Consider the following 23,195-nt stretch of genomic DNA (forward strand, 5'->3'; position numbering starts at 1 on the left):
TTTTTTTTTTTTTTAATATTTATTCATGAGAAACACGGATTGAGAGAGAGGCAGAGACACAGGCAGAGGGAGAAGCAGGCTCCATGCAGGGACCCCGACTGGGACTCGATCCAGGGCCTCCAGGGTCACGCCCTGGGCTGAAGGTGGCGCTAAACCTCTGAGCCACCCGGGCTGCCCGCCCCTCCTGTTTCAGAGTGCATTTGTTCCTAGGCACTCTAGTGCACTTGTTCCTTCTCTTTTTTTTTTTTTTTTTTACAGAATTATTTATTTATTTATTCATGAGAAACACAGAGAGAGAGAGAGGCAGAGACACAGGCAGAGGGAGAAGCAGGCTCCATGCAAGATGCCTGATGTGGGACTCGATCCCAGGTTTCCAGGATCACACCCTGGGCTGCAGGCGGCGCTAAACCGCTGCGCCACTGGGGCTGCCCTGTTCCTTCTCACTTTAGCTGTTGGCCCTACTCTCAGTGTCCCCACCTGTGGCCCACCCTGCTCTCTGATTTCAGCCCTGCTTCTGCAGGTTCACCACCTTGTTCCTTTTCTGGAATATCACTGGAGGCCCTGGTCCAGCCCTCCAGCATGGTTGCCCTCAGAAAGTTTAGTAATGGAGTAGGATTTGGGGTTAGGGGGTACCACACAAATAGTACAGCCCATCCTGAGACAGACTAATGTCCCTTAAATTAACCCAAATCCTGAATTCTTTACCACAGATAGTTTTCTAAGTTTTTCTTGAAGAAAGTTGGGGGCACCTGGGGGGCTCAGTGGTTGAGCATCTGCTTTTGGCTCGAGACGTGATCCTGAAGTTCCGAGATGGGAGTCCTGCATCGGGCTTCTGCATAGAGCCTGCTTCTCCCTCTACCTATGTCTCTGCCTCTCTCGGTGTGTCTCATGAATAAATAAAATCTTAAAAAAAAAAAAAAAGTTGGAGTTAAACAACCCCCTCCCCAAACAGACCCAGTTTACTGGATTTAGGTCCTTTAGAGCAGAAAGTGGGGATGGGATAGGTTCCCCCTTGCCACAGTCTGCCTCTGCTTACACTTAGGTGTTTTAAAGGGATTCCTTCTTTGGCAAGGGGAGGCGACTTGGAAATGGGCCGAATTACTCCTGCAGACCTGTTGCATCTGGCCCATAGGATTTTAGAAAATACTGGATTTACAGTATCTATAATCTTAGGAATTTCACACACAGGAAATCAGATTGCTGGCTTCTCTGGAAATGAGCAGCTGAGAATGAAATGTGGACCTGCACTTCAGAACCTACGCACCCTCATGGCAGTCCTAGGCTGCCCCCTTTAGCAAGGTCCCAAGAGGTGAAAATGACAACTGCTACCACAGCTCTTGCTGCTTGGAATTTTGTGAGGATTAAAGGAGAGAGAACAAAATACAGTAGGGAATGAATTTTAAACCAGGGCTAAAAGGATGAGGGTAGAGCAGACAGTATTAGGTGGAGCAGAAGTGCTCAATGCTCAGAGTGGAATTCTCCCCTACTTCAAGAGTCAGAAAATGTCCACCCTAGAAGGAAAGAGATGGTCCACTGGTTTCCAACAAGTGAGATATCCTCTCTTGTCATGTCCTTCAGGAACAATGGAGGGAGGGCAGCCCAGGTGGCTCAGCGGTTTAGCACCACCTTCAGCCCAGGGCCTGCTCCTGGAGACCCGGACCGAGTCCCACATCCGGCTCCCTACATGGGGCCTGTTTTTCCCTTTGCCTGTGTCTCTGCCTCTCTCTCTGTGTCTCATGAATATCTATGTTTTGCTAAACTGTACCTGGATGTTGCCACACAACACAATAATTGAAAACCACTGCCTGGGGGATCCCTGGGTGGCGCAGTGGTTTGGCGCCTGCCTTTGGCCCAGGGCGCGATCCTGGAGACCCGGGATCGAATCCCACGTCGGGCTCCCAGTGTGGAGCCTGCTTCTCCCTCTGCCTGTGTCTCTGCCTCTCTCTCTGTGTGTGTGTGACTATCATAAATAAATAAAAAATTTAAAAAAAAGAAAAAAGAAAACCACTGCCTGGGATGCCTGGGTGGCTCAGCAGTTAAGCGTCTGCCTTTGACTCTGGGTGATCCTGGAGTCCCTGGATGGAGTCTCAGATCGGGTTCCCTCCGTGAAGCCTGCTTCTCCCTCTGCCTGTGTCTCTGCCTCTGTGTGTGTGTGTGTCTCTCATGAATAAATAAAATATTTATTAAAAAAAAAAACACTGCCTTAGTAGAAAATAAACTGGTAAATACGTGCTAAAAAAAAAAAAAAAAAACTCTGTCATGTTATTCTCATGCACTTCACTAGGGAGGGGGAGAAATCTCTCCAATTAAGAATCATTCATCTAGGGACGCCTGGGTGGCTCAGGGGTTGGGAGTCTGCCTTCAGCTCAGGGTGTGATCCCAGAGTCCCGGGATCAAGTCCTGCATCGGGCTTCTTGAAGGGAGCCTGCTTCTTCTCCTCCCTCTGCCTATGTCTCTGCCTCTCATGAATAAATAAAACCTTTTTAAAAAGTCATCCATCTAATATTTTCAATTTATATCTAGGGGAAATGAGGTCCAGAGGATAGGAATACCATTTATTGAGTGCTAACTATGCCAGATATTGTGAAAAGCAGAGCCTTTAGAGTTGCCCAATTTAATCTTAACAATTTCTTGAGGTAGATACCACAACTGAGGAAACAGGCACAGAGAAGTTGACTTACCCAAAGTTGGACTCAGATCCAAAAGTCATGTTCTTGAGATATTTACTAGTCATTGTTTTCTCTCATGCAACTCAGAGGATAAGCAGAGGCCACTCACCATTCACTACTGTTGGGCTACATGTCCTGTCTGGGTCTCATCTTTCTAATCCATAACATAAGTTTGGGGATGGGGTGCACTTAATGAGATACAGGATACTTAAAAAAAAAAAAAAAAAAAAAAAAAAAAAAAAACTCTCTACAGTCAGTTCTCTGGTTTCTACCCCTCCTCTGACCGACCACTTTCTCCAGATACGTTCAAATTGCAGACCATTTGGTTCCTTTAGAATATACCTACCATTTCTCTCTTTGACTTCTCACTCTATCTTAGATACCTAAAGCTCTTGAGTCCCTGAGCAAAGAATCGCTCCCCTCAACAGCCCCAGTCTGAGAGCTTCTGCTCAGAAAGATGTGCCCCCTTCCCCTGTTCATTTTGCCTAAGTGTCCAGAGCTGGGGTCTTCCCAAGGCCACCAGCCCCTCACAAAGATACAAATAGCCTAAATAGAATACTTAAGATTGAAATAGCATTCTGAAGTTTTCAAAGGTTTTTATGCACCTTTTGATTTGATCCTTAGAGCAAGTCTGCCAAAAAGGAATATTACCTCATTTTACACAAGGCTCAGAAACAACCTGGCTCCTTAAATAATAACCAGTAGGTGATGAAGCCAGGATAGACCTCCTGCTTCCCAGTGCACTACACATTATAATCTGCTCACAGATGTCCCCTGGATTCTAGAATCAAGTATATTTAAGTCTTGGGGTCCTTGAATGGGAGGAAGGAAGCTTGTGGACATTGATTAGCTGTAAAACCAGCACCAATTGTCTTAAAAGTTTAGCAAAGAGGGATTAGGGAGAGGTAACAAAAAGTTGGATTAATGAGTGGCATGACTGGGTTGCATTAACCATTTATTCCCAGCACAGTCCCTAGGGAAATCCATCAGTTAGCCCCTGCGAGTGTTGGCGGTGGCAGGTGACAGACGCGTGTTTTCGAAGAGGTCGTTGCTCACACTTCACTGGATCAATAGGACTTCTTCAGCCCCTCTGATATTCACTTTCCCACTGCAGCGCTAATTTGAGACACTGTCTCGACTTAGAATCCAGCACAGACTGAGGTGAGGCTGCTGATACATCAATGTTTTACCGGGTTTACTTTACAAGCACACTGGCTTCCTGTGGGTTGGGGACCCTTCTTATCTTACATGGATCAGAGGATGTGAGAGTGGGGAGAAGAGTGAGGGAAGGCTGTAACTCCACCAGGGAATGGGTTCAAGGATTAGTCTTGCTTTCTGCCTACTCAGCGAGGGGTTCCCCGGAGAATGCGGTTATGGCATATGAGAAAACTTTACTCCCTCTACTCCTTTCAGTCCCCAGGAGGCCTTCATGTCCCAGCAGTCTCCCTCCCATCGAGGAGATAAAAATAATAACACAAATCCCAGAACTACCCCTTTTCTCGCCGTTCCCTGGCTACAACCTTAGCTAAGAGAACAGGACGGTCACTGAGGCGGCGGTCAGACATGCTCCCCAGCCCGTGCTTCCTTTTCTGTCTCGGTAGACACGCAGCAGTCAGACCCGAGAGTGGCCCGCCCTCCAACACCGCACCTCCCTCCGCGCGCAGTACATCGGCTCTTGACTCGCCGCCCCCGCTTCCTCCTGCTCCTGGTCTCCCCCATCCCCGGCTGGCTGAGCGCGGCGCGGCGCGTGGGCGTGCTGCGGGGCGACCATGGCTGTAGACTGTTACCTCCGGTTCCCACAGTAACAATCGAAAGCCACGGTTGCCCTGGAGACGCGGGGGCGGGGCGCGCGCTGCTGACTGCACCGCGGCAGCTCCAGTCAGGCAGACGTCAGGACAGCGAGTTGGGGAGGGGGCTGGCGGGGGTAGCACGCGCATAGGGAGCGGGCTCGGGGGCCGTGCGATGTGCTTGTGAGCCGGCCGCCCCTCGCAGCCTCTGGTGACCAGGGACTGCACGGCCGGATGGCAGCGCCCGCGCTGGATCAGCACCGCGGACAGCGGCGGCGCGGACCGCGCGCGCGGGGCTCAGGGATCCTGGGGGACAGAGGGGTCGGGGGCGCGGTCCTGGGGCGGAGCCAGGCGTCGGTGGCCGTGACTGGAGACTGTTACTGAGGGCGGCCCGGGCAGTAAGCAGTCTAGAGCCAAGGTGCCGGCGCGCTGCCCGGGCGGGGGTGCCTCCATCGCCCGCAGCTGGGGGCGCTGCTGTTCTTCCTCCCCCGCATCTCCCGCCTTTCTCCGCCCTAGCGCTCGCGGACAGGCACGCGGCCCTTGACGTCAAAGCCCTGTGACGTCAAATATGTCCCTGCGGAGAGGCACTTCCGGCGGCGGGGAGGGGGTCCCCCCAGCTCGGTGGGGGAGGCGGGGCAGTCCGGCCGAGGCCCCGCCCCCGCCTGGTCCTGAGAGGACAGCTCCTCGCGCAGAAGCGGGAAGTCAGGGGCGCAAAGGGACCAGCCCGACGGGATGGGACGGGGAGGGGGAGCCCGGCTGGATGCGGGGTGGGGGTCCCGAGAGAGCTGCGGCTGGGCCGGCGGGCAGGTGGGTGTCTATCCTTCGCCGGCGGCCCTGCTCCGCCGGCCGGGGGTAGCGAGGCTGAGTCACTGCGCTGCGGGGAGGGGGAGGTGGGGGCGCGTCTTCTGGGGCGTCAGCACCTTAACCTCACTTTCTTGGATGGCGCAGGAACCCTAGGAAATGTCGCAGGGACCCTGGGGTCGGTCCTCTTTTCGCTGCTTCTCCGAAGTGGCTGCGTCTTCATCCGGGCGCGGGCAGGTGCAGCACGGGGTTCTGGGTACGCCTCCAGCCCGGCTCCACCAGCTGCGAGGGGATCTTCGTCCCCCACCCTGTTCCCAATCCCACCCGTAGGGGCCCCTCAACCTGCCGTCTGCCGGTCTCCTCATGGCCCTCCCATCCGTGTCCGTGCATCGGTCCATCTGTAGCCCGTCGGTCGGTCAGTCCCGCTTACCTGTCGGGCCGCAGCGCGCCCGCTCCCGCTCGCCGCCCGCAGCACCGCTGGCGCGGCTGCTTTTATAGGCGCGCGTAGTACTCGTGCGGCGGCTCATTCATGCGGCCGCCGCTCCTACACACTGACGCGCTGCCGACGTCAGCAGGGAATTTAGGAAACGGGAAGAGCGGCTATTTATAGTGGCGAGGCGGGGGGTTGGGAGGGGACAAAGGCGACGGGGAGTTGGGAGGGGGAGGAGGGCACACGGAAGCAAGAACAGGGAGGGGAGCCGGCCCCTGTACCGGTCTACAAAGGGTTAACTTTCCGGAACTGCAGGCTGGGGGCCGGCGGGAGCCTAGTGCGGGGAGGGCGGGTGGCCAGTTACACCTCTACTGACTCTGGGACACGGGGGTGCAGTCCCACTCTCCCCCGGCCTTCCGAGGGGCTCGCCCAGTAGCCCCTCACTCCCACTTCTCAGTTCCTGGACCCGACGGCTGTGACGTCACAAGATAACCTTCGGTGGCGTTACACCCCGCATGGCCACCTTCAGTGTCGTCACCCTGGGGTGGACCTGCTGAGCCACCCAAAGCAGCATCTAGAGCTCTGGCGTCAGGGACATAGGGGAAGAACAGTAGGGGCGCCCAGGGCTCTCAGAGGCTTTGTAGGGGTCTGGGTGGAGAAGAAATAGGGGGGTCTAGGTCCCAGTCAGGAGCTGGAGACCCCGGAAAAGTTGAGAAGGGTGGCTTGCCCTCTCTGGCCATGAGCAAGGGGTTCCTCTCTGGGGGTAGTTGGGGGAAAGGTGGCAGGAGAAGGGGGTGAGTGGAAGAGGAAGCCTCCACAAAGAGAGGGGAGGAGGACAGGTTGGCAGTGCCAGTTTCAGAGCCTGGCACCAAGCAGACTGCGTTCAGGACCCATTTGTGGGCACTGGCAGAGCTCCTATGAGGGTGCTAATGAGTGAGGAAGACCAAGGGCTCAGCAGCTTGATAGCGAGGGATCTCCAGAGGGTGGAGAGGCAAGACCACTTCCTGAAGGAGTTAGAGTTTCTGGAGGTATGAATTGACAGGAAGACCCTACGCCATATGGTGCAGAACTTCCCTGAACAAGAGCAGGAGAAAGACTTGAGTGTGGCTCCATCAACTGAGGAAAGTTCTAAATGGAGGAGCGTGAATGTGTTCAGAGAAAGAAGATGGATTGTGTGTGTACGTGGTGGGGGGGAGCAGGGCCACCTTAGTAGGGTGGGTGGTTGCAAGGGAGGGAGGGAAAGATCACAGGCTGAAGAAGTGTGAAGTCCACAGGAAGGCAGCGGGCAGGAGGAGGGGTTCGCAGGTCTGAGAGACCCTCCCATACTGATATATATCAGACAGACAGCCTGACAGACAGACAGCCTGATGGTAGAAATAGGGTCAATGAGTCAATTCAGGGAGTGGGGATCTGGGGAGAGTGTTGAGGAAAAACAAAGACAGTGGGCACAGGGGACACTGCACAAAGGTGAAACTGGGCTGAGGGGCTCCTTGTGGGGCTAGGATCTGGTCCTTTCAAAAGGATAAAAGATTACAGCAGAAACGAAGTCGGAGAGGTCCTGCACAACATTTGGAATCTAACCTCCTGGAGTCCGCCCACCAACTTTTTTTCTTTTGCCTCCAGCCTTCGTCCCTGTGGTTCTCTTCTCCAGGACTGCCTTCTGTCTAGGGGAAGAACTCCTATTCACCCATCAAAGCCCAGTCCTAAGAGCACTTCCTCCGAGGAGCCTTCCCGCCTTTCTCTAGCACTCCGTACACCTTTTTCCCCTTCAGCGCACAACACATCCACTCCGCGGCCAAGATGACCCACCGGAAGCTTCTTGGAATCTCCCTGCAACCCTAGTGAGGAGACCATGGGTAGATGGAGAGGGCTGGAATAAAATGAACCCAGAACACAGAGTAGAAACAGGGTGAGGACAGGGTCGGGACGCGGTGGGAGTCAGGAGAACCAGCGGGAACCGACAACCACCACCTGGCCCCCAAGGCCATGAAGACGTTAGCGGAGGAAAGAGAGAGCCTCTGGGGGGCGCCGGAGACCTTACTGTCCGTCGGGGACCGCGAGCGGCTGCGCAGGCGGCCCCTCAATGAGTGACTCAGCTACTACCTCTGGCGGGGGCGCCGGGGTGGAGGATGGCGCGAGGGGCGGCGCGCACCGCACCCACCAGCCCCGCAGCCCGCGCCGTTGCTAAGCTCGCCGAGGCCTGAGAGAGCCGGGATCTGCGCGAACCTCAGCGGTTACCATGGTAACGCTGCGCCCCAGCTTCTCGCGCGCGGCGGCTGAGGGAGGCGCAGCCAATCAGAAGCCGCAAGCGTTCTCGGGGACCCGCTCCCACCCCCCGGCGTGTGGGCCGGGGTCAGGAGGTGCGGGGAGGAGGCGCTGCGTGGGCCGCGGAGACCCGGCGCTCACCACAGGCCCGATGCAGCGCGGAGGGGGGCAGGCGGGGCCGCTTCCGGGGTAGCGGTGCGCGTGCCCACGCGCCAGAGCGGGGTCCCCTCCCTCCCAGAGGGCGTCACCTGCCAGAGCCGGGCCTTCACGTGGGAGGCAGAACCTTGCCAGGGGATCCCGGGCTGCAGTCCCTGCGGTCACGTTTCGGGTCAGGGGGTTGGAGACGAGGTAGCGCAAGCAGGTCCCTCGAAATGGCCCACGCGGGGAACCTGGGGACTGCGGGGGGGGGGGTCGCTTCTGCGGGATCCCCAGGAGGCGCTGTCCAGCCTTTCCCAGTCGAATATCCGGAGTTCCCTCCAGAGACCTCCAAAGTTCAGGGCAAGCTGTTTGGGTAACAGCCCTGCCCAGGCTCATGGAAGGCCCTACGTGACAGCCTCTGGACTATCCCAGAGAGCCGGGGGGGGGGGGGGGGGGCGGGGGGAAGGGGAGGGGGCGCCAACATGCGCGCCCGCAGGTGTCAGTGCCCGGAGAGGTCTGGGTGCGAATGGGTTTATTCTGTGCACACCTGAACCCGTGTGGCTGAATGAAGGTGGGCGTGTTGGGGGTGCGGCGGGTATAAACGGACAGTCCCAGCCAGGAATGTCTAAGGAGGCGCTCCCCGAGATCTTGTCCACTTTCTTCTTAGGACTTCTGTAATCTCCCTCCCCTCGTCTACTTGCCACCAGAGTCCCCTCCTTGCGGGCAGGACTTCACACCGAGGCAATGTGAGAATCTAGAAATAGGTACATGGGAAAGTTTAGCTCAAAACCCCAGAGTTTGTGGCGCTCGAGGTTCCGGGGCATACTGGGTCCTCACGGGGGCACCTCTGGGAGAGTGAGCCTGCGAATACAGGCCTCTCCCGGGTCCGGCTCCGGCTCCGGCTCCGGCTCCACATCTGTGAGCCTCCAGCCCAACCCAGGTGCGCGGTAGGGAGGTCGCGACTGTGTCGCGTAAAGCCCCGCACGGCCGCGAGGTGGCGCCATAGCTGCAGCAGCGCGTGCCGGCCCGGGCCGCTCCAGATAAGAGTGTGCGGAAAGCGCGGCGGGGCTGAGACGCGACCAGGACGCGGGGAGGACGGACCAGCAGGACAGACCGACCGGGGCCCCGGCGGGCGGAGGGCAGCACAGCCACGTCCCCCCTGGATCCGCCGGCAGCCGGGCCCGGGGCTTCCGACATGCCCCCCAGGTGGGTCCTCAACCTCGGGACCAGAAGGGACAGGGGATCCGGACGGCCCGGTCCTTACGCGCTGGCCGCCTCGGGCGCATCCTTCGGCCTGGGCGCCCCAACGCGGCTGGCGTCCAGGACTCCGGGTGTCGCCCCTAGAGGACTCGGGACCGCCGGGCCGCTGCTCCGCGCCGAGTTCACGGCCGGGTCAGCGGCCCGGGCCCGACTCTGCCCGCACATGGGCCGGAGAGGCGAAGGGAAGGGAAGGGGAGCTGGCGGGCGGGGCTGGCAGGGGCGCTGCCCTGGCACAGCTCGGCGCCTGGCAGCGGGGCGGGTGGGGCGCCGGCTGGGAGCTGCCACCGCCACGGGCAGTGAAGCCGGGTCGGGTTGCGGCCGCAGGTAACGGGCCGCGAGGCCCTGCGGGCCAGGAGGGGAGCAGGGTGGGCCGGCGAACGAGCGGGCAGGGGAGCGCCGAGCTCCGCTCAGGCCCCAGGGCCGCCTGGCTGCCGAAATTGGGAGCCGAGAGGAAAAGCTGGGAGTCGAGGGACTGGGGCTGGCCCGCTTCTCCCGGCCTGTCTGAAGTTGGGAAACTTTTCCCCAAGTTTGGGGCGGCGGAGTTCCCGTGGAGAAGGGGCCGAAGGGAGCTGGGGAGGGAGGCGCCGGGGCCCGCGAATGCAGAGCTGAGGCCGAGACCGGGGCCAGGACGCGGGTGGGGCGCAGGCCAGGGTCAGGGCCGCAGCCGGCTGTGCGCCGTGCCCGCCCGGGGCGCTGCCCCCTCCCTCCCCTGGGAGCTGCGTGGCTCCCCCCTCCCCCCCACCTGCTTCCTGCCTCAGCCTCCTGCCCCGATATAACGCCCTCCCCGCGCCGGGGCCGGCCTTCGTGTTCTGCCGCCACCGCAGCCTCTGCCTCCGCTCCCCGCGCCGCGGCCGCGCCCGGGCCCCAACTGAAGGCCTGACAGCCCCCGGGCAGGGCGGCGCCACGGCGGGCACCGCGCACCCCTCCACGGGATCACTTCCCCCAGCTGGGGCAACTTCTCCCGAGGCGGGAGGCGCTTTTTACTCGGCTCCCTTGTATCCCAATTGGGCAGACTTCTCAGCCCTGAATGACTTTTCCTGAAGCGGACATTTTCCTCAAATCCGGTAACTGTCTCCGAAGGGGTCACTTCCCCCAAACAGTGTTCTCCTCGGAAGTCCCCAGACCCCAGCCTGTGTGCCCGGTGCCAGCCGGGCCTGGGCGAGCGGTCCAGCCTGGCCTCCTCTCCACCAGCCACTCGCCTATGCCTTCTGGTGCAGGCCACCGGCCCAGGCTTCCACACCAGGAGGCCGCCGACCCCTCTGCCAGCGCCTAGGCCGCCGCGCGCGATGCCCCAGCCGAGCTGAGGGGAAGGGGAAGTTGGGGGGAGAAGCGCCGGGTTGGATCCTGGCAGCGAGGGCTCGAGGGCTCGGGTGAGGCTCTGACCCGGCTGCGGTGTGTCCCTGCAGGAGAGTGTGCTGGGCAGACGATGCTGGACACGATGGAGGCGCCGGGCCACTCGAGGCAGCTGCTGCTGCAGCTCAACAACCAGCGCACCAAGGGGTTCTTGTGCGACGTGATCATCGTGGTGCAGAACGCCCTCTTCCGCGCGCACAAGAACGTGCTGGCGGCCAGCAGCGCCTACCTCAAGTCCTTGGTGGTGCATGACAACCTGCTCAACCTGGACCATGACATGGTGAGCCCGGCGGTGTTCCGCCTGGTGCTGGACTTCATCTACACCGGCCGCCTGGCTGATGGCGCAGAGGCGGCGGCGGCGGCGGCCGTGGCCCCGGGGGCTGAGCCGAGCCTGGGCGCCGTGCTGGCCGCCGCCAGCTACCTGCAGATCCCCGACCTCGTGGCGCTGTGTAAGAAGCGCCTCAAGCGCCACGGCAAGTACTGCCACCTGCGGGGCGGCGGCGGCGGCGGCGGCGGCTACGCACCCTACGGGAGGCCGGGCCGGGGCCTTCGGGCCGCCACGCCCGTCATCCAGGCTTGCTACTCGTCCCCGGCTGGGCCTCCGCCGCCGCCCTCGGGCGAGCCGTCTTCGGGCCCCGAGGCCGCTGTGAACACCCACTGCGCGGAGCTGTACGCCTCGGGCCCCGGCCCGGCCTCCGCACTCTGCGCCCCGGAGCGCCGCTGCTCCCCGCTCTGCGGCCTGGACCTGTCCAAGAAGAGCCCGCCGGGCTCCGCGCCTCCTGAGCGGCCGCCGGGCGAGCGCGACCTGCCCTCCCGCCCAGACAGCCCTCCCAGTGCCGGCCCCGCTGCCTACAAGGAGCCACAGCTCGCCCTGCCGCCGCTGCCGCCGCTGCCCTTCCAGAAGCTGGAGGAGGCCGTACCGCCGCCGGACCCGTTCCGTGGCGGCGGCGGCAGCCCGGGACCCGAGCCCCCGGGCCGCCCCGACGGGCCCAGCCTCCTCTACCGCTGGATGAAGCACGAGCCAGGCCTGGGCAGTTACGGCGACGAGCTGGGCCGGGAGCGCGGCTCCCCCAGCGAGCGCTGTGAGGAGCGCGGCGGGGACCCAGCCGCCTCGCCCGGGGTACCCCCGCTGGGCCTGGCGCCGCCGCGCTACCAGGGCAGCCTGGACGGGCCAGGCGCGGGCGGCGACGGCGACGACTACAAGAGCAGCAGCGAGGAGACAGGCAGCAGCGAGGACCCCAGCCCTCCAGGCGGCCACCTCGAGGGCTACCCGTGCCCGCACCTGGCTTACGGCGAGCCCGAGAGCTTCGGCGACAACCTGTACGTGTGCATCCCGTGCGGCAAGGGCTTCCCCAGCTCGGAGCAGCTGAATGCACACGTGGAAGCTCACGTGGAGGAGGAGGAGGCGCTGTATGGCAGGGCCGAGGCGGCCGAGGTAGCCGCGGGGGCCGCCGGCTTGGGGCCCCCTTTTGGAGGCAGTGGGGACAAGGTCGCTGGGGCTCCGGGCGGCCTGGGCGAGCTGCTGCGGCCGTACCGCTGCGCGTCGTGCGACAAGAGCTACAAGGACCCGGCCACGCTGCGGCAGCACGAGAAGACGCACTGGTTGACCCGGCCCTATCCGTGCACCATCTGCGGGAAGAAGTTCACGCAGCGCGGAACCATGACGCGCCACATGCGCAGCCACCTGGGTCTCAAGCCCTTCGCGTGCGACGCGTGCGGCATGCGCTTCACGCGCCAGTACCGCCTCACCGAGCACATGCGCATACACTCGGGCGAGAAGCCCTACGAGTGCCAGGTGTGCGGCGGCAAGTTCGCGCAGCAACGCAACCTCATCAGCCACATGAAGATGCACGCCGTGGGTGGCGCGGCAGGCGCAGCTGGGGCTCTGGCGGGGTTGGGGGGGCTACCCGGCGTCCCCGGCCCCGACGGCAAGGGCAAGCTCGACTTCCCCGAGGGCGTCTTTGCTGTGGCCCGACTCACGGCAGAACAGCTGAGCCTGAAGCAGCAGGACAAGGCAGCCGCGGCCGAGCTGCTGGCGCAGACCACGCACTTCCTGCACGACCCCAAGGTGGCGCTCGAGAGCCTCTACCCGCTGGCCAAGTTCACCGCGGAGCTGGGCCTCAGCCCGGACAAGGCGGCCGAGGTGCTGAGCCAGGGAGCGCACCTGGCCGCGGGACCCGACGGCCGGACCATCGACCGTTTTTCCCCCACCTAGAGCGCCTCCTGCCGGCCCGCCTCGTCGCCGCCGCGTGGCCCCGGCCCGCGTCCCCGGGGAACGGCGGTGGCAGCGCGAGCAGGCACCCCGCGCCCGGACAACTGTAGTAGCAGCGGCAGCATCGCCGCAGTGGCGGCGGCCCCACCTGGCCTCACTGCTTTGTGCCTTAGCCCGGGGGTGGGGGTGGGGGTGAAACCCCGGGACGGGGGTGGGATGGGGGAAGGGAGATTTATATTTTTGATATCAGCTTTGACCAAAGGAGACCCCCGCCCTTCTCCGCCTCTTCCTGTGGTTCGTCGGCCCCCTCCCCCGGCTCCGTGCTGCTCTTGGAGGGAGGGGTGTCACTGTTGGGGCGCTCCCGGCCCTACCTCCGGCCCTTGCGACCACACCCATTCTCACTGTGAATCTCCCCGCTGGGGTCGGAGCGTCGGGCAGAGTTAGGGAGCGGGGAGGGGACTGAGCCGGCCGGAGGGCCCCCCACCCCCTGCTCCCGCCCGCCCCGGGACTGATAATGTGAAGTTCCTCATTTTGCACAAGTGGCACTAGCCCCAGGGCCAACCCTTCCCTCCCTCTGGAGTCAGAGGGCTGAGACAGCCCTGGCCTACCGGTCTCCCACTCCCGCAGTGTCCTCCCCATCCCTCCTTTCCCTGGGGCCCCGGACCATATTTATTGCATGCGCCCCGGGCGGCCCCCCACCCGGAGCCCAGGCTGGGCTGGGCTGGAATGTGGTCTCTTTAGCTCCCTCCTCCCCGTTTGTATATTTCCTACCTTGTACACAGGCTCTTCCAGAGCCGCTTCCATTTTCTATACTCGAACCAAACAGCAATAAAGCAGTAACCAAGGACCCTGGACCCTGCTGCTCTCTTCCGCCCTGCATAAGGACCTGGGTGGGTGGAGGGGCCCGATGTGCACCCTCATACAGGTGCAGAGAGGCTTGGGACCTTCTTCCCTCCCCAGTCCCAGAGACAGATGGGCAAGAGGTCAGGCATGTTCATAACTAAAAATTTATTAAGGAAAACAAAACCAGTGCTGCAAATGGGACAGAAAAGAGAGCTGGGTCTCCCACCCACCTAGTCATTGGCCTTCATCCAGGGGAGAGGATCTCACAGGAGAATCCGGGACCCTGTACCCCAAAGAGCCAGTCTTCTGAGGTCCTGGGGGACTTCATACCCCCAAACCACTGGTGGCTCTCCTGCACAGTACCTCCTCCTCCTGGTATAGTCTCGGGCCTCAGGGAGGTAGGTACAGCTTTGCTCCCATCCTCTGGGAAGGCTGTACAGTCCAGACAGGGAGCTCAGAGGGATGCCCTCTCTGATCCCATCAAAATTTACTCCTGGATCCTCCTCAAAGTCTTGTCTTCCTCCGAGTTCCTTTCATCCCTGTCCCAGGTTTGGGAGAACCCATTTCCAGTAGGAAGCCCCGTGAATGAGTCTTGGGACACAGGTGCCAGCTAAAGAGGTAACCAAAACCTCAAAGGCCAAAAGGTCCCCTGTCAAATTCTTTCTTCCAGGTCAAAGCTAAAAATGGTGTACACTCCAGGATAGGCAATGCCCCTCTCAAGCACTGGCCGCCCTACCTCAGACTGGGCTGCAGGACCTGGAAGTTTCTCAGAGCACAGGGGCCTGAGAAAGAAGGCCAAGGCAGGAAAGCTTTATTAGGTTCCTGCCACAGAGGAGGAAGAGGTACCAGAGGAGAAAGAGTCAGAGTGGGAACCCCCATGGCAAGGACCTGAGGTGAAGAATGTGAGGGAGGTAAGAGGGGTCAACAGGAAAGGGAATGAGGATAAGGGGATGATTCAGGAGGGAGGGAGGGAGGGAGCTGAGAGGAGGGGGGGAACTGAGAAGAGTCTGAAGAAATTTTGTGAAATGGGAACTAGAGCAAAAGGAAGGCCAATGAGGGAGAGGAGCAGGCAAAGGCCACCCAGGAAGCATGAGCCTGAGACCAGATGTCCCTTCCCTCTAGACCCATGACCATCCAAGGGAGAATGAGTGGCAAAGTGTAATGGACCCAGAATGATAAGGACAGGAAGAAGAGCAGTGATGGATGTGTGTTTGGGCAGGGGGTACAAAAGGTGGGGCCTAGGGCTGCTGTTGGGGACATGGTGTCCAGAGAAGACACACCCTGGGCACTCTCTTCATGGCATGACCAAAGCCTCTTGGGACACATTGAGGACAGAGGTTGTGAAGATTAAAAGGACCCATCGTTTCACCTGCACCTGATGGAAATGCAATCCCCTGCTCTATCTCCAGCTGAGAGAGTGGCTGAGTCCCTGGGCTGAGGAGGCCTTCTGCAAGCCCTTGAACTAGACAGGGGGAGGGAGAAAGGCTGAAATCATGGGCGGCCTGTCTGGCTCACCCACCTGCTGTCACTGCAGCCAGCCACCTCTCTGCTAAATCTTGGCAGCCCAGGAGGGTCCCAGCAGCTTCCGCCCGACCCTCAGGAGGGGCTCTGTGAGGAGCAGCTCCCCCACAGCATGGCCACGGTGTGGGTTGGAAGAGGATGGTTTATTGTCTGGGTGGATTGGTGGCTCAGGCACGTGGGCATCTTCGGTGCTACACTGGGCGCCTGGTGGCCTCTCAGGAATGGTTCCATGGGGGGGGGGTCCCCAGTGTGGCCCCCTCAGCCCACCTGGGCCCACGTGAGGAAGGCTGGGATGTCCCGCACAGGCACATTCCTCGTCAGTGCCTTCACACGCAGGTTGCGGTCATCTGTCAACAGCACCACCTCCCGCAGCAGCCGGATTGGCTCTTCTGTAGGCATGAGAGAGTAGAAGGACTTCACTGAGGGCAGGAGGTAGAGAGAGGCAGAGGCTCCCTCTCCTCTCTCCAAGGGGGAATGTGGCCCAGGAAGGGTCAGGGCCAGTTATTTCTTGGCTCTTTTACAAGTCTTTCCCTCACGCCATCAACGAGGGTACCCCTCCCCTACTGGCTTAGGGAGGACCATGCAGGGCCAGGGCTGGCCTTCTGCTTCAGACCCCAGCCTCCAACCCAGGACTTAGTGGCCTCATGCCCAGAGATCTGCCCATGCCACTGGCCTCCACTGACCCCTCTCCCAGGACACTGAACTGTGGGAGCAGATGAAGCCCTTTTCCTTCTGCTCCTTCGGACTGCATGGCTGGTCCTGGGCTCACAATGACTCCTCTCTTCTTGTGCATCCTCTCCCTCCAAGACTAGCAGGTTACTGCTTTAGCTCAAGATGGAATCTAAAGTGTATCCAGGCCCCCAGATGTGAGGAGAAGGGTTAGTTCAACGTAGCTCTGAGGAGAGGAGGGCAAGCAAGGGTCCCTGGTAGAGCCGTGCCAAGATGGCTGAGTTAGAGGCAATTTCCTCTATTACATGAAAGTAATCAATGTAAAGGTAAAGGGTGAGAACCTCTAACAATACAGAAGAGGACAAAGGAAATGAAAAGTCAAAGTCATCCTCCTGGTTCTCTCCCTTCAGGGCTAAGATCTATGCATACTCTGAGATTTTTTGATGCCCATGTGCAAGTATATATACTTGTTACATAAGCTTTTTTCCCAACAACATTACAATCATACTAGCCATATTTATTTTATTCAAATGTTTTTTTTTAAAGATTTTATTTATTTATTCATGAGAGACAGAGAGAGAGAGAGAGAGAGGCAGAGACACAGGCAGAGGGAGAAGCAGGCTCCATGCAATGAGCCTGATGTGGGACTCAATCCTGGGACTTGATCCCGGGACTCCAGGATCATGCCTTGGGCCGAAGGCAGGTGCTAAACCACTGAGCCACCCAGGGATCCCCTATTTTATTCAAATTTGATATATTTTAAAGCCCCTTCTGTATCAGCACAAGCAGCCTTTGTTCTTTTCAGATGACCTCTTAACAAGATGTCTTCCACTACCTCTCTTTTCCAAATTCCCTAACCTTTCAATGTACTGGAGAGAATTTAAGCCAGGGCCAAGTACCCACACGAGTGACATCCCCACCCCAGGTCAGGCCGCTCAGTGGTAGGCCCACCCCTCAGCCCTTAGTCCCAGGCTGGGTATTTCCTGACGGAGGTCCGGCAGACAGTGAGGCACAGGAAATGTCCTGCGGGGCTTACTAACTGCGGGGGGGCTGGCGGGGCTGGGCAGTTGCAAGTGTCCAGGTCTGGACCTGAGCAGTTTCAGGCTTGCCAACTCCAGGCGGGGAGGCTGAGAACTGGCTGTCAGCCTGGGAGGAGTTTGGGGGAAGAGGGAGGGAGAGGCTCATGAGGCTGACACTGGTGGGAGAAGGGGACGGGCGGAAGGAGAATGGGTGGGAGGTGAGGGCTGCGGTGGGCAGACAGGGAGAGGAAAGGCCACATGAGCAGAGATGATGCTCTTAGATGGCTCTGCTGCCTGGGCCTGGCCCTTCAGGCGTGGGTGTGCTGGCTGTGCTTTCTGGGGTTCCCAGCTGGCTGCTCGAGGTAGCCCCACAGCTCCTGTCCTGGGGCTTAGACCAAGAGAGTCCCAGGCCTTAGGATAGACGACTAAGGCCCAGCATTGCTGGCAGGGGTCTGCAGGGGTTTCTGTGGATACTTTCAGACATTTTTAACAATAAACATCCTCTGTTTTGACACTGGTAACTTCACTTTGTTAGAAACCAGAGACTGTCATCTTGTCAGGCCCCATCCGCCATAATCCACATGATTTTAAAATTCAACATCGTTTACACATAAACATTTAGTGACGGTTTCTCTGTGAATCTGACAAGTTAATCTGCTAAGAATTCACACTGACAAATGGGGTTTGATTACACTAGCCATTGCTGATGTAATTCTGATAGGGGCGGTCCCCAGGATGGCAATGGGTTCCTGCAGGCTGTTTGGGGTGAAGTGGGGGTGGAGAGACTAGTAAGGCCAAAGCCAAAATGTGTCTCAGCTAAGAAAGAAACAGTTCCGAGGCTGGGTGGGGCCGTGGCAGTATTGGAACCATACTTCTCAACAAGGCCTTCTGCAAGGTTGCCTACCTCTCTCTCAGAAGGTGCCCCTCTAAGAAGCTGCCTGGGAGCAGAGCCCAAGCTCCTCTGTTGGACCCCTTTCTACCACTTCACTGCTCCAGGTCTGGCCTCAAGGGACAGAACATGCAAGCATCGTGGCAGGACTCCCCTGAAGAACAGCACTGTGGGCTCATTATGAGCCCCTGATGCAGAAAGCCAGGCAGGAGTGAGGGGCTACATGGACACAGGTGGCAGGAGCAGCAGAAGAGAAGACAACCTCCCTACCGGCTTGGAAGCCAGGGCTAGCAAACTGAGCAGGGAAGTGAGATGGGCAACAACCACCAAAAGAAAATGACAAGATGTAGTTCCCTATACATAGTTAGAAACCTAGCAGTAAGAATGCCCAAGTCCGCAGATAACACAGAGCAAGGATGTCCTAGGAAGACATGTCAGAGTCTTGGGAGCCAGGAGCAGAAAATACCCAAGCCCTGCTGACTCTGAAGGGCTGTGCAGGAAAGCGTTCTGGATTGAGGATGCGGTGCTAAAATACCTGAAGAGTCCCAGAGTGGGCCTTTGGCCCAAAGACAGGTCTACTGGTCACCAAGGAGCCCTTGAAAATTGGGCTGAGGGCTCAGTCTTCAATCTGTTGCCTGCCCCCAAAGTCACATGACACAGAGACAGGAAGAAAAGGCCCACTACTGGCTGGGGAAGTACCTCCACTACTGGCCTGCTGGAGGGTAAACATTTAGGGATGAACTGAGAGGGTGAGAGTGGCCAGGAAAAGGAAGGTGGGCCCTAGGGACCAGTGGGGACTGTCCTCTCAGAGCTGCAGAGGGCTGGGTTCAGGAGACCATGGCCAGAATAAGCTACACTGAATCATAGACATTCTTGCTGTCAGAGGACTCACTGAAGACCCAAGAAAGGAAATGGAGTCATGTTGAGTGGGAAAGCTCACTGCCTAGAGCCTGGCTTCCAGGGCTAGGTCACCCCTAGTTGGCCCAGGGTCCACCTGGGATGCGGGGAGCTGTGACAGAGAGGTAGGATTTCCAGAAGGCTGGCCTCAGGCTTGCATCCACCTTCCCAGGCCAGAATTGGTGAAGGGACCCTTCCCTAAGGCTGAGGGTATGGATGATCCTGAGGCAGAGGCAAAACTGTACCTTTGTTGGTGGGCATGAAGTCCTTAGCCTTGTCTTTGCAGTAGTGGAGGCAACAGGAGAGTATCAAGTCATCGTTGTTACCCTGGGGGAAGAAAGTGTAAGAAATGCCACTGGGCAGGAGGGGGCGCCATTCAGAGGAGGCACAGGTATACTTGTGCCATCTGGGGTCTTGGGGAGGATCACATCCCAGAGTCCCTCCCCTACATGTTCTGGCCCTGCTTGGCCAGGCCCAACTGTGCCAAGTGTGATCTAGGGGACAAAGAACTGCCCCTCTGGGGCCTTGATGGTAGCTGCCTGCCCCCAAGCTGTCTGGGCTGCCTGAGCTGTCCGAGCTCCTGGACACCCTGTTCTGAGGGTGGCTATGGGCTCCCCCTTTTCTGCTGCAGGTCTTACCAGTTGCCCAGTGATGTCCTCACTGCGAAAGGCGATGGATTCAAGTTCATTGCCACGGCTGGTCAGGGCCCGTAGACAAGTGTCCCGACTCTCAAATCGCCGCTCGAGGAATTCGATGGACTTCCGGGCCTTTTCCTGCACTACACGGGCATAGCCCCCAGCCCGGTGGTCTGTCTCCTGCCCCTTGGCCAGGCCGTCCAGCTCATTGATCACTGATAAGACAAAGTCCCACAACGTATCAGCCTCAGCAATCAACAATTCTGTCCTCACACTTTAGGCTCACTTTCCCAGCCAGTCCCCCGTCAGACTACAGGCTCCATCCTGTTCACAGGAGTCTTCCAATGATGCTAGGGAAAGGTGGGGGGGCAAGAAGTGTTCCTGACTTGTCACAGAGCTCTATCTTTATGCCTCCTCCTCTGGGCCCCACCCTCCTCCTAGAAGGAACCTACAGGGATTTTCTGGAGCTGCTGTATTCAGAGGAAGAAACCTGGCCCCTCTAATCACATTCCTCAGTTATAGGATCAAATTGAAAGGGTCTCTCAGGAGAGGCAAGGGTAGCCACTAAAGGACAAGAGGTCCTCCCCCTCATCAATCTGGATTTCCAACCACAGCAGTTCATATGGGGCAGAGTTCTCTGCTCCATCCCTTGGCATAGTGCAGGGAGGTCACCAAATGGGAAGCAATAGTCACAGCCTTACTTGCAAGGACCCTGGTATCCCTCAAACCATGCCCTTGGCACATCTACTCCTGATATTGCACGTGTGTTTGTGTGTGTGTGTGTGTGTGTGTGTGTGTGTGTGTGTGTCTGCCTGCCTATGTGTCTGGGACACGGCTTCATTTTCTGGTGAAGATTCTTTCCAAAATTCCAGCCAAAAGCCTGAGGTCAAGTGGGAAATATGTACTCCTTGGGGGCTCCGGGAGAGTTTGGGGTCTGAGGCCTCTCCTCAGTGCAATGATTCATGGCTCAGGGAGTCGGCATGAGCATGCTGTTCCATGGTGAGCCTGGCACTCACTGTCTGGGTATTCGGAGACACTTTCTGGAAAGGGCCTTGTGGGAATACACATACAGACACACACACAGAGCCCAGACTTTCATCAACCTGAGACTGCTGCATGTCCACACAATGTATGGTTGAGGCTGGGAAGTAGTGGTGGACGAGTGTATGGTACAGCAAACAGAACATCAAACACGAAAAACTGGTATTCCATCCCAAAATCTCCTTTCCTGCTTCCAAACTAAACAGGCTTCAAAGGGGAAGCTTGTTTGTGCTTCTGCACCAGGCGGGGCTTCTTCATGCTAGGGTCAGGTCTAAGGAGCAGAAGCAGGTTAAAGAGACAAGAAACAAGCAGGGAAGGCTGTTGGCTTAACCCTTTGTCCTCCGGACACAGAGTGGGAATCCACTGAGGGAGCCTCACTGAACAGGAGTTCCCTTTACAGATCCTGAGAGTCGGGACACTGTCCCACTGAAGAAGGTTCAAAGAGGCGGCCCTGCCCTTCTGTGGCAGAGCTGTCATTTCCTAGCACCCACGGAGTGGGGGGGTGGGCATCTATCTATTCTATGTGTGTCCTCCCCAGGGTTTTTTTTCTCATATATTTGCTCCCTCCCCACCATCTGGCTTTCCCTGCTGAACAAGCTTCTCAAGGCCAAGGGCTTACAGCTCTGCCTTTTGCTGGATCCTCCAGGAATAAGGAGAGTGTGAGCACACAGTAGGGGCACAATCGGTGCTGAGGACCAAGAACCTGGCTAGCCTGGTATGGTGTCTGACACTCTTTCCAAGTCTTAGGGAGCTCCTGAGATGTCAGCAATCTCTCAGTTATCCATTTCCTGACTGTTAGCAAAAGTGACCACTCACTTTCTTTCCCCTAAAAATCTCCGGAGTAGGAAAGAACAGAGACATATTATCTGGATAGCTATCCCATCCCAGGATGCAGTGAGGGAAGAGAGGAAGCTAAAACAACTTGATGGTCTTGCTGCTCTACTTTTGAAGAACAGAAGGCCTTCCCTTAGGTCTAAGGCCTGGATTTAAGAGGTTCTGGCCAGGCCACATGGGGAGGGGGAAGGAAGACAGGGAGGGTGGAGGCGGGACGAGGGCTGCTTCAGTGCCAACATTCTCAGGTGGTGCTAACGTGTTTCCCACAACCCCCCAGGGTTCTATAGCCTCTGCAGGGGCGGATGTTTCCTGCCCTTTGTTTCCACCCTCCTCTGGCACTAAGACACTTGGGACTAGGAGGGGAGGCCCAATGGAACATCTTGGCATGGATGTCAGAGGTGGCTTGGCAGGCAGACTGCCAGTCTGGCAGCTTTTCCAGAGGATGAGGATCCCGAACTTGCTCCAAGTGGCTTCTGAGAAGGAGACACTGAAAAGCCAATCACCTCCCAGACCCTCTCCTTCCATAGGATAGCCATCAGCTGTATCAATTGTATTAGGAGCCCAGAGCTCAAAGCCCATCCTCAGGCTGACCCACCACAGAGCTCCAAGAACTAAGACAGTGCCTAGACAGTTCCCTGGAGACAGCCCAGCTGGGCTCTTCTGGCCTGAGGGTGGAAGAGAGCTAGCTGGGTCCTGAGATGCTGACCCTGCACCAGCACCAGTGACCAGACAGTGGTGAGGGCCCAAGTGGCAGGAATCCACAGGCATGAGCCAAGGGCTTGCTCTGGAGGGTTTCCATCAGCCTGGCCTTAGGGTGACACTAGCCAGAAGAATGCTACCTCGAACCAACAGAATGATCATGAAAAGCTACAAGACAATCAGACCAAAGGCATCTAACCACTTCAAAATCCTCCCAGCCTCCCTGCCAGACCACCCAGCAGCACTGCCGTTATCTGCCAGGGCTGAGTGTTTACCAATAACGGGAACCAGCTTTGCTGTTTTACTGCAAGCTTTATAAGGATAAAAACAAGGGCTGGGCTCATGCAGCCTCTGGTTGCTGGGACACAGGAGTCCATTTGCTCAAGCAGTTTAAGCCATGGATCAGCCATAATAATTTGAACTGCTTTGATTATTAAACAAATTTCCTTGCCCCCCGCATACCCTACTTCCCTGCAAATCCTGTCATACACACATAGCAGGGCTCTCTGCCTGCCCAGCCACCGGGCTGTGGGGCATGTGTGTAGAGGGGGCTGCAGCACACGTGCAGGGTTGTTCTGGCCTGACTCACCAATGAGGGGCACCACCAGGATGTACTTCCTGCTCTCCAGCAGCCGTGCCAGACTGGCCAGGTGGTCAATGAAGCCGTTGGTGTCTGGTACAAGGAACAAGGGTCTGATCTCGAGCTCCATCTGCCTCATCTGACTCTGGTCCTCCAGGACAGCCTACAGGGACACAGAATGGTGAGTGAGCCAGAGTGAGTAGGCAAGCGGGTGGATGAGCCAGGACCCTGACTTCACAGTGTGTCAGCATCCTGCCCCCTGAAACTCTTCCCCCTCCAGAGGGATAGCCAGCCCCTGTCAGGCCTGAGGGTCAGGCCCAAGGGCTGGACAAAGCACTGCAATAAAAATAAACTTGGACTAAGCAGCCTGAGGAATGAGGTGTGCCTAAAACCCTGCCTGGGACAGAGTGGACCCTGATGGGATTAATAATAACAGGTTTCTGAAAGTAAGACCCTGGGCTAAAAGTCAACCAGGGAGAGTCAGTCAGTTTCCTTGGACATGAAAATGGTTTCACTGATGTTATCTAGACAGCGTAGAAAGGGGTACTGCTCAGTGCAAATACGTTATACATGTATCATTTGTTATTTCAGTTTACTGTGTAGTTAGGGAAAAAAAAAGGTCACACTCAACGGCTACACAAAAACAGTGCCGC

At 58.1% G+C, this 23,195-nt stretch overlaps 2 protein-coding genes across 10 annotated transcripts in view; one reads left to right on the forward strand and one right to left on the reverse strand.

The window, feature by feature from the left end:
- Window positions 1-5,085: 5,085 nt before the first annotated feature.
- Window positions 5,086-13,762, forward strand: HIC1 (HIC ZBTB transcriptional repressor 1). 6 transcript variants are annotated; one of them, XM_049114886.1, is made up of 3 exons: window positions 5,086-5,263; window positions 7,311-7,929; window positions 10,757-13,762. In XM_049114886.1, the coding sequence occupies exon 3, from the start codon at window positions 10,777-10,779 to the stop codon at window positions 12,916-12,918; it is 2,142 nt and encodes a 713-aa protein (XP_048970843.1). In that variant the 5' UTR covers window positions 5,086-5,263; window positions 7,311-7,929; window positions 10,757-10,776; the 3' UTR covers window positions 12,919-13,762. The 6 variants fall into 6 exon arrangements, with proteins under 6 accessions (XP_048970843.1, XP_025331908.1, XP_048970842.1 ...); XM_025476123.3 differs by lacking the exon at window positions 5,086-5,263 and adding an exon at window positions 6,038-6,865; XM_049114885.1 differs by lacking the exon at window positions 5,086-5,263 and adding an exon at window positions 6,038-6,861.
- A 144-nt stretch (window positions 13,763-13,906) lies between these two features.
- SMG6 (SMG6 nonsense mediated mRNA decay factor) overlaps window positions 13,907-23,195 on the reverse strand; it is a 242,729-nt gene continuing 233,440 nt past the window's right edge. For all 4 annotated transcript variants that reach the window (XM_025476105.3, XM_049114879.1, XM_025476106.3 and 1 more), the window contains 4 exons: window positions 22,552-22,705; window positions 19,392-19,603; window positions 18,999-19,080; window positions 13,907-15,668 (listed from right to left, as the gene is read on the reverse strand). In XM_025476105.3, coding sequence (XP_025331890.1) covers window positions 15,538-15,668; window positions 18,999-19,080; window positions 19,392-19,603; window positions 22,552-22,705 — 579 coding nt within the window. In that variant the 3' untranslated portion in view covers window positions 13,907-15,537. The remainder of the gene's footprint in view (window positions 15,669-18,998; window positions 19,081-19,391; window positions 19,604-22,551; window positions 22,706-23,195) is intronic.

Source organism: Canis lupus, chromosome 9, assembly GCF_003254725.2.
Source record: "Canis lupus dingo isolate Sandy chromosome 9, ASM325472v2, whole genome shotgun sequence".
NCBI classification, from domain to species: domain Eukaryota; kingdom Metazoa; phylum Chordata; class Mammalia; order Carnivora; family Canidae; genus Canis; species Canis lupus.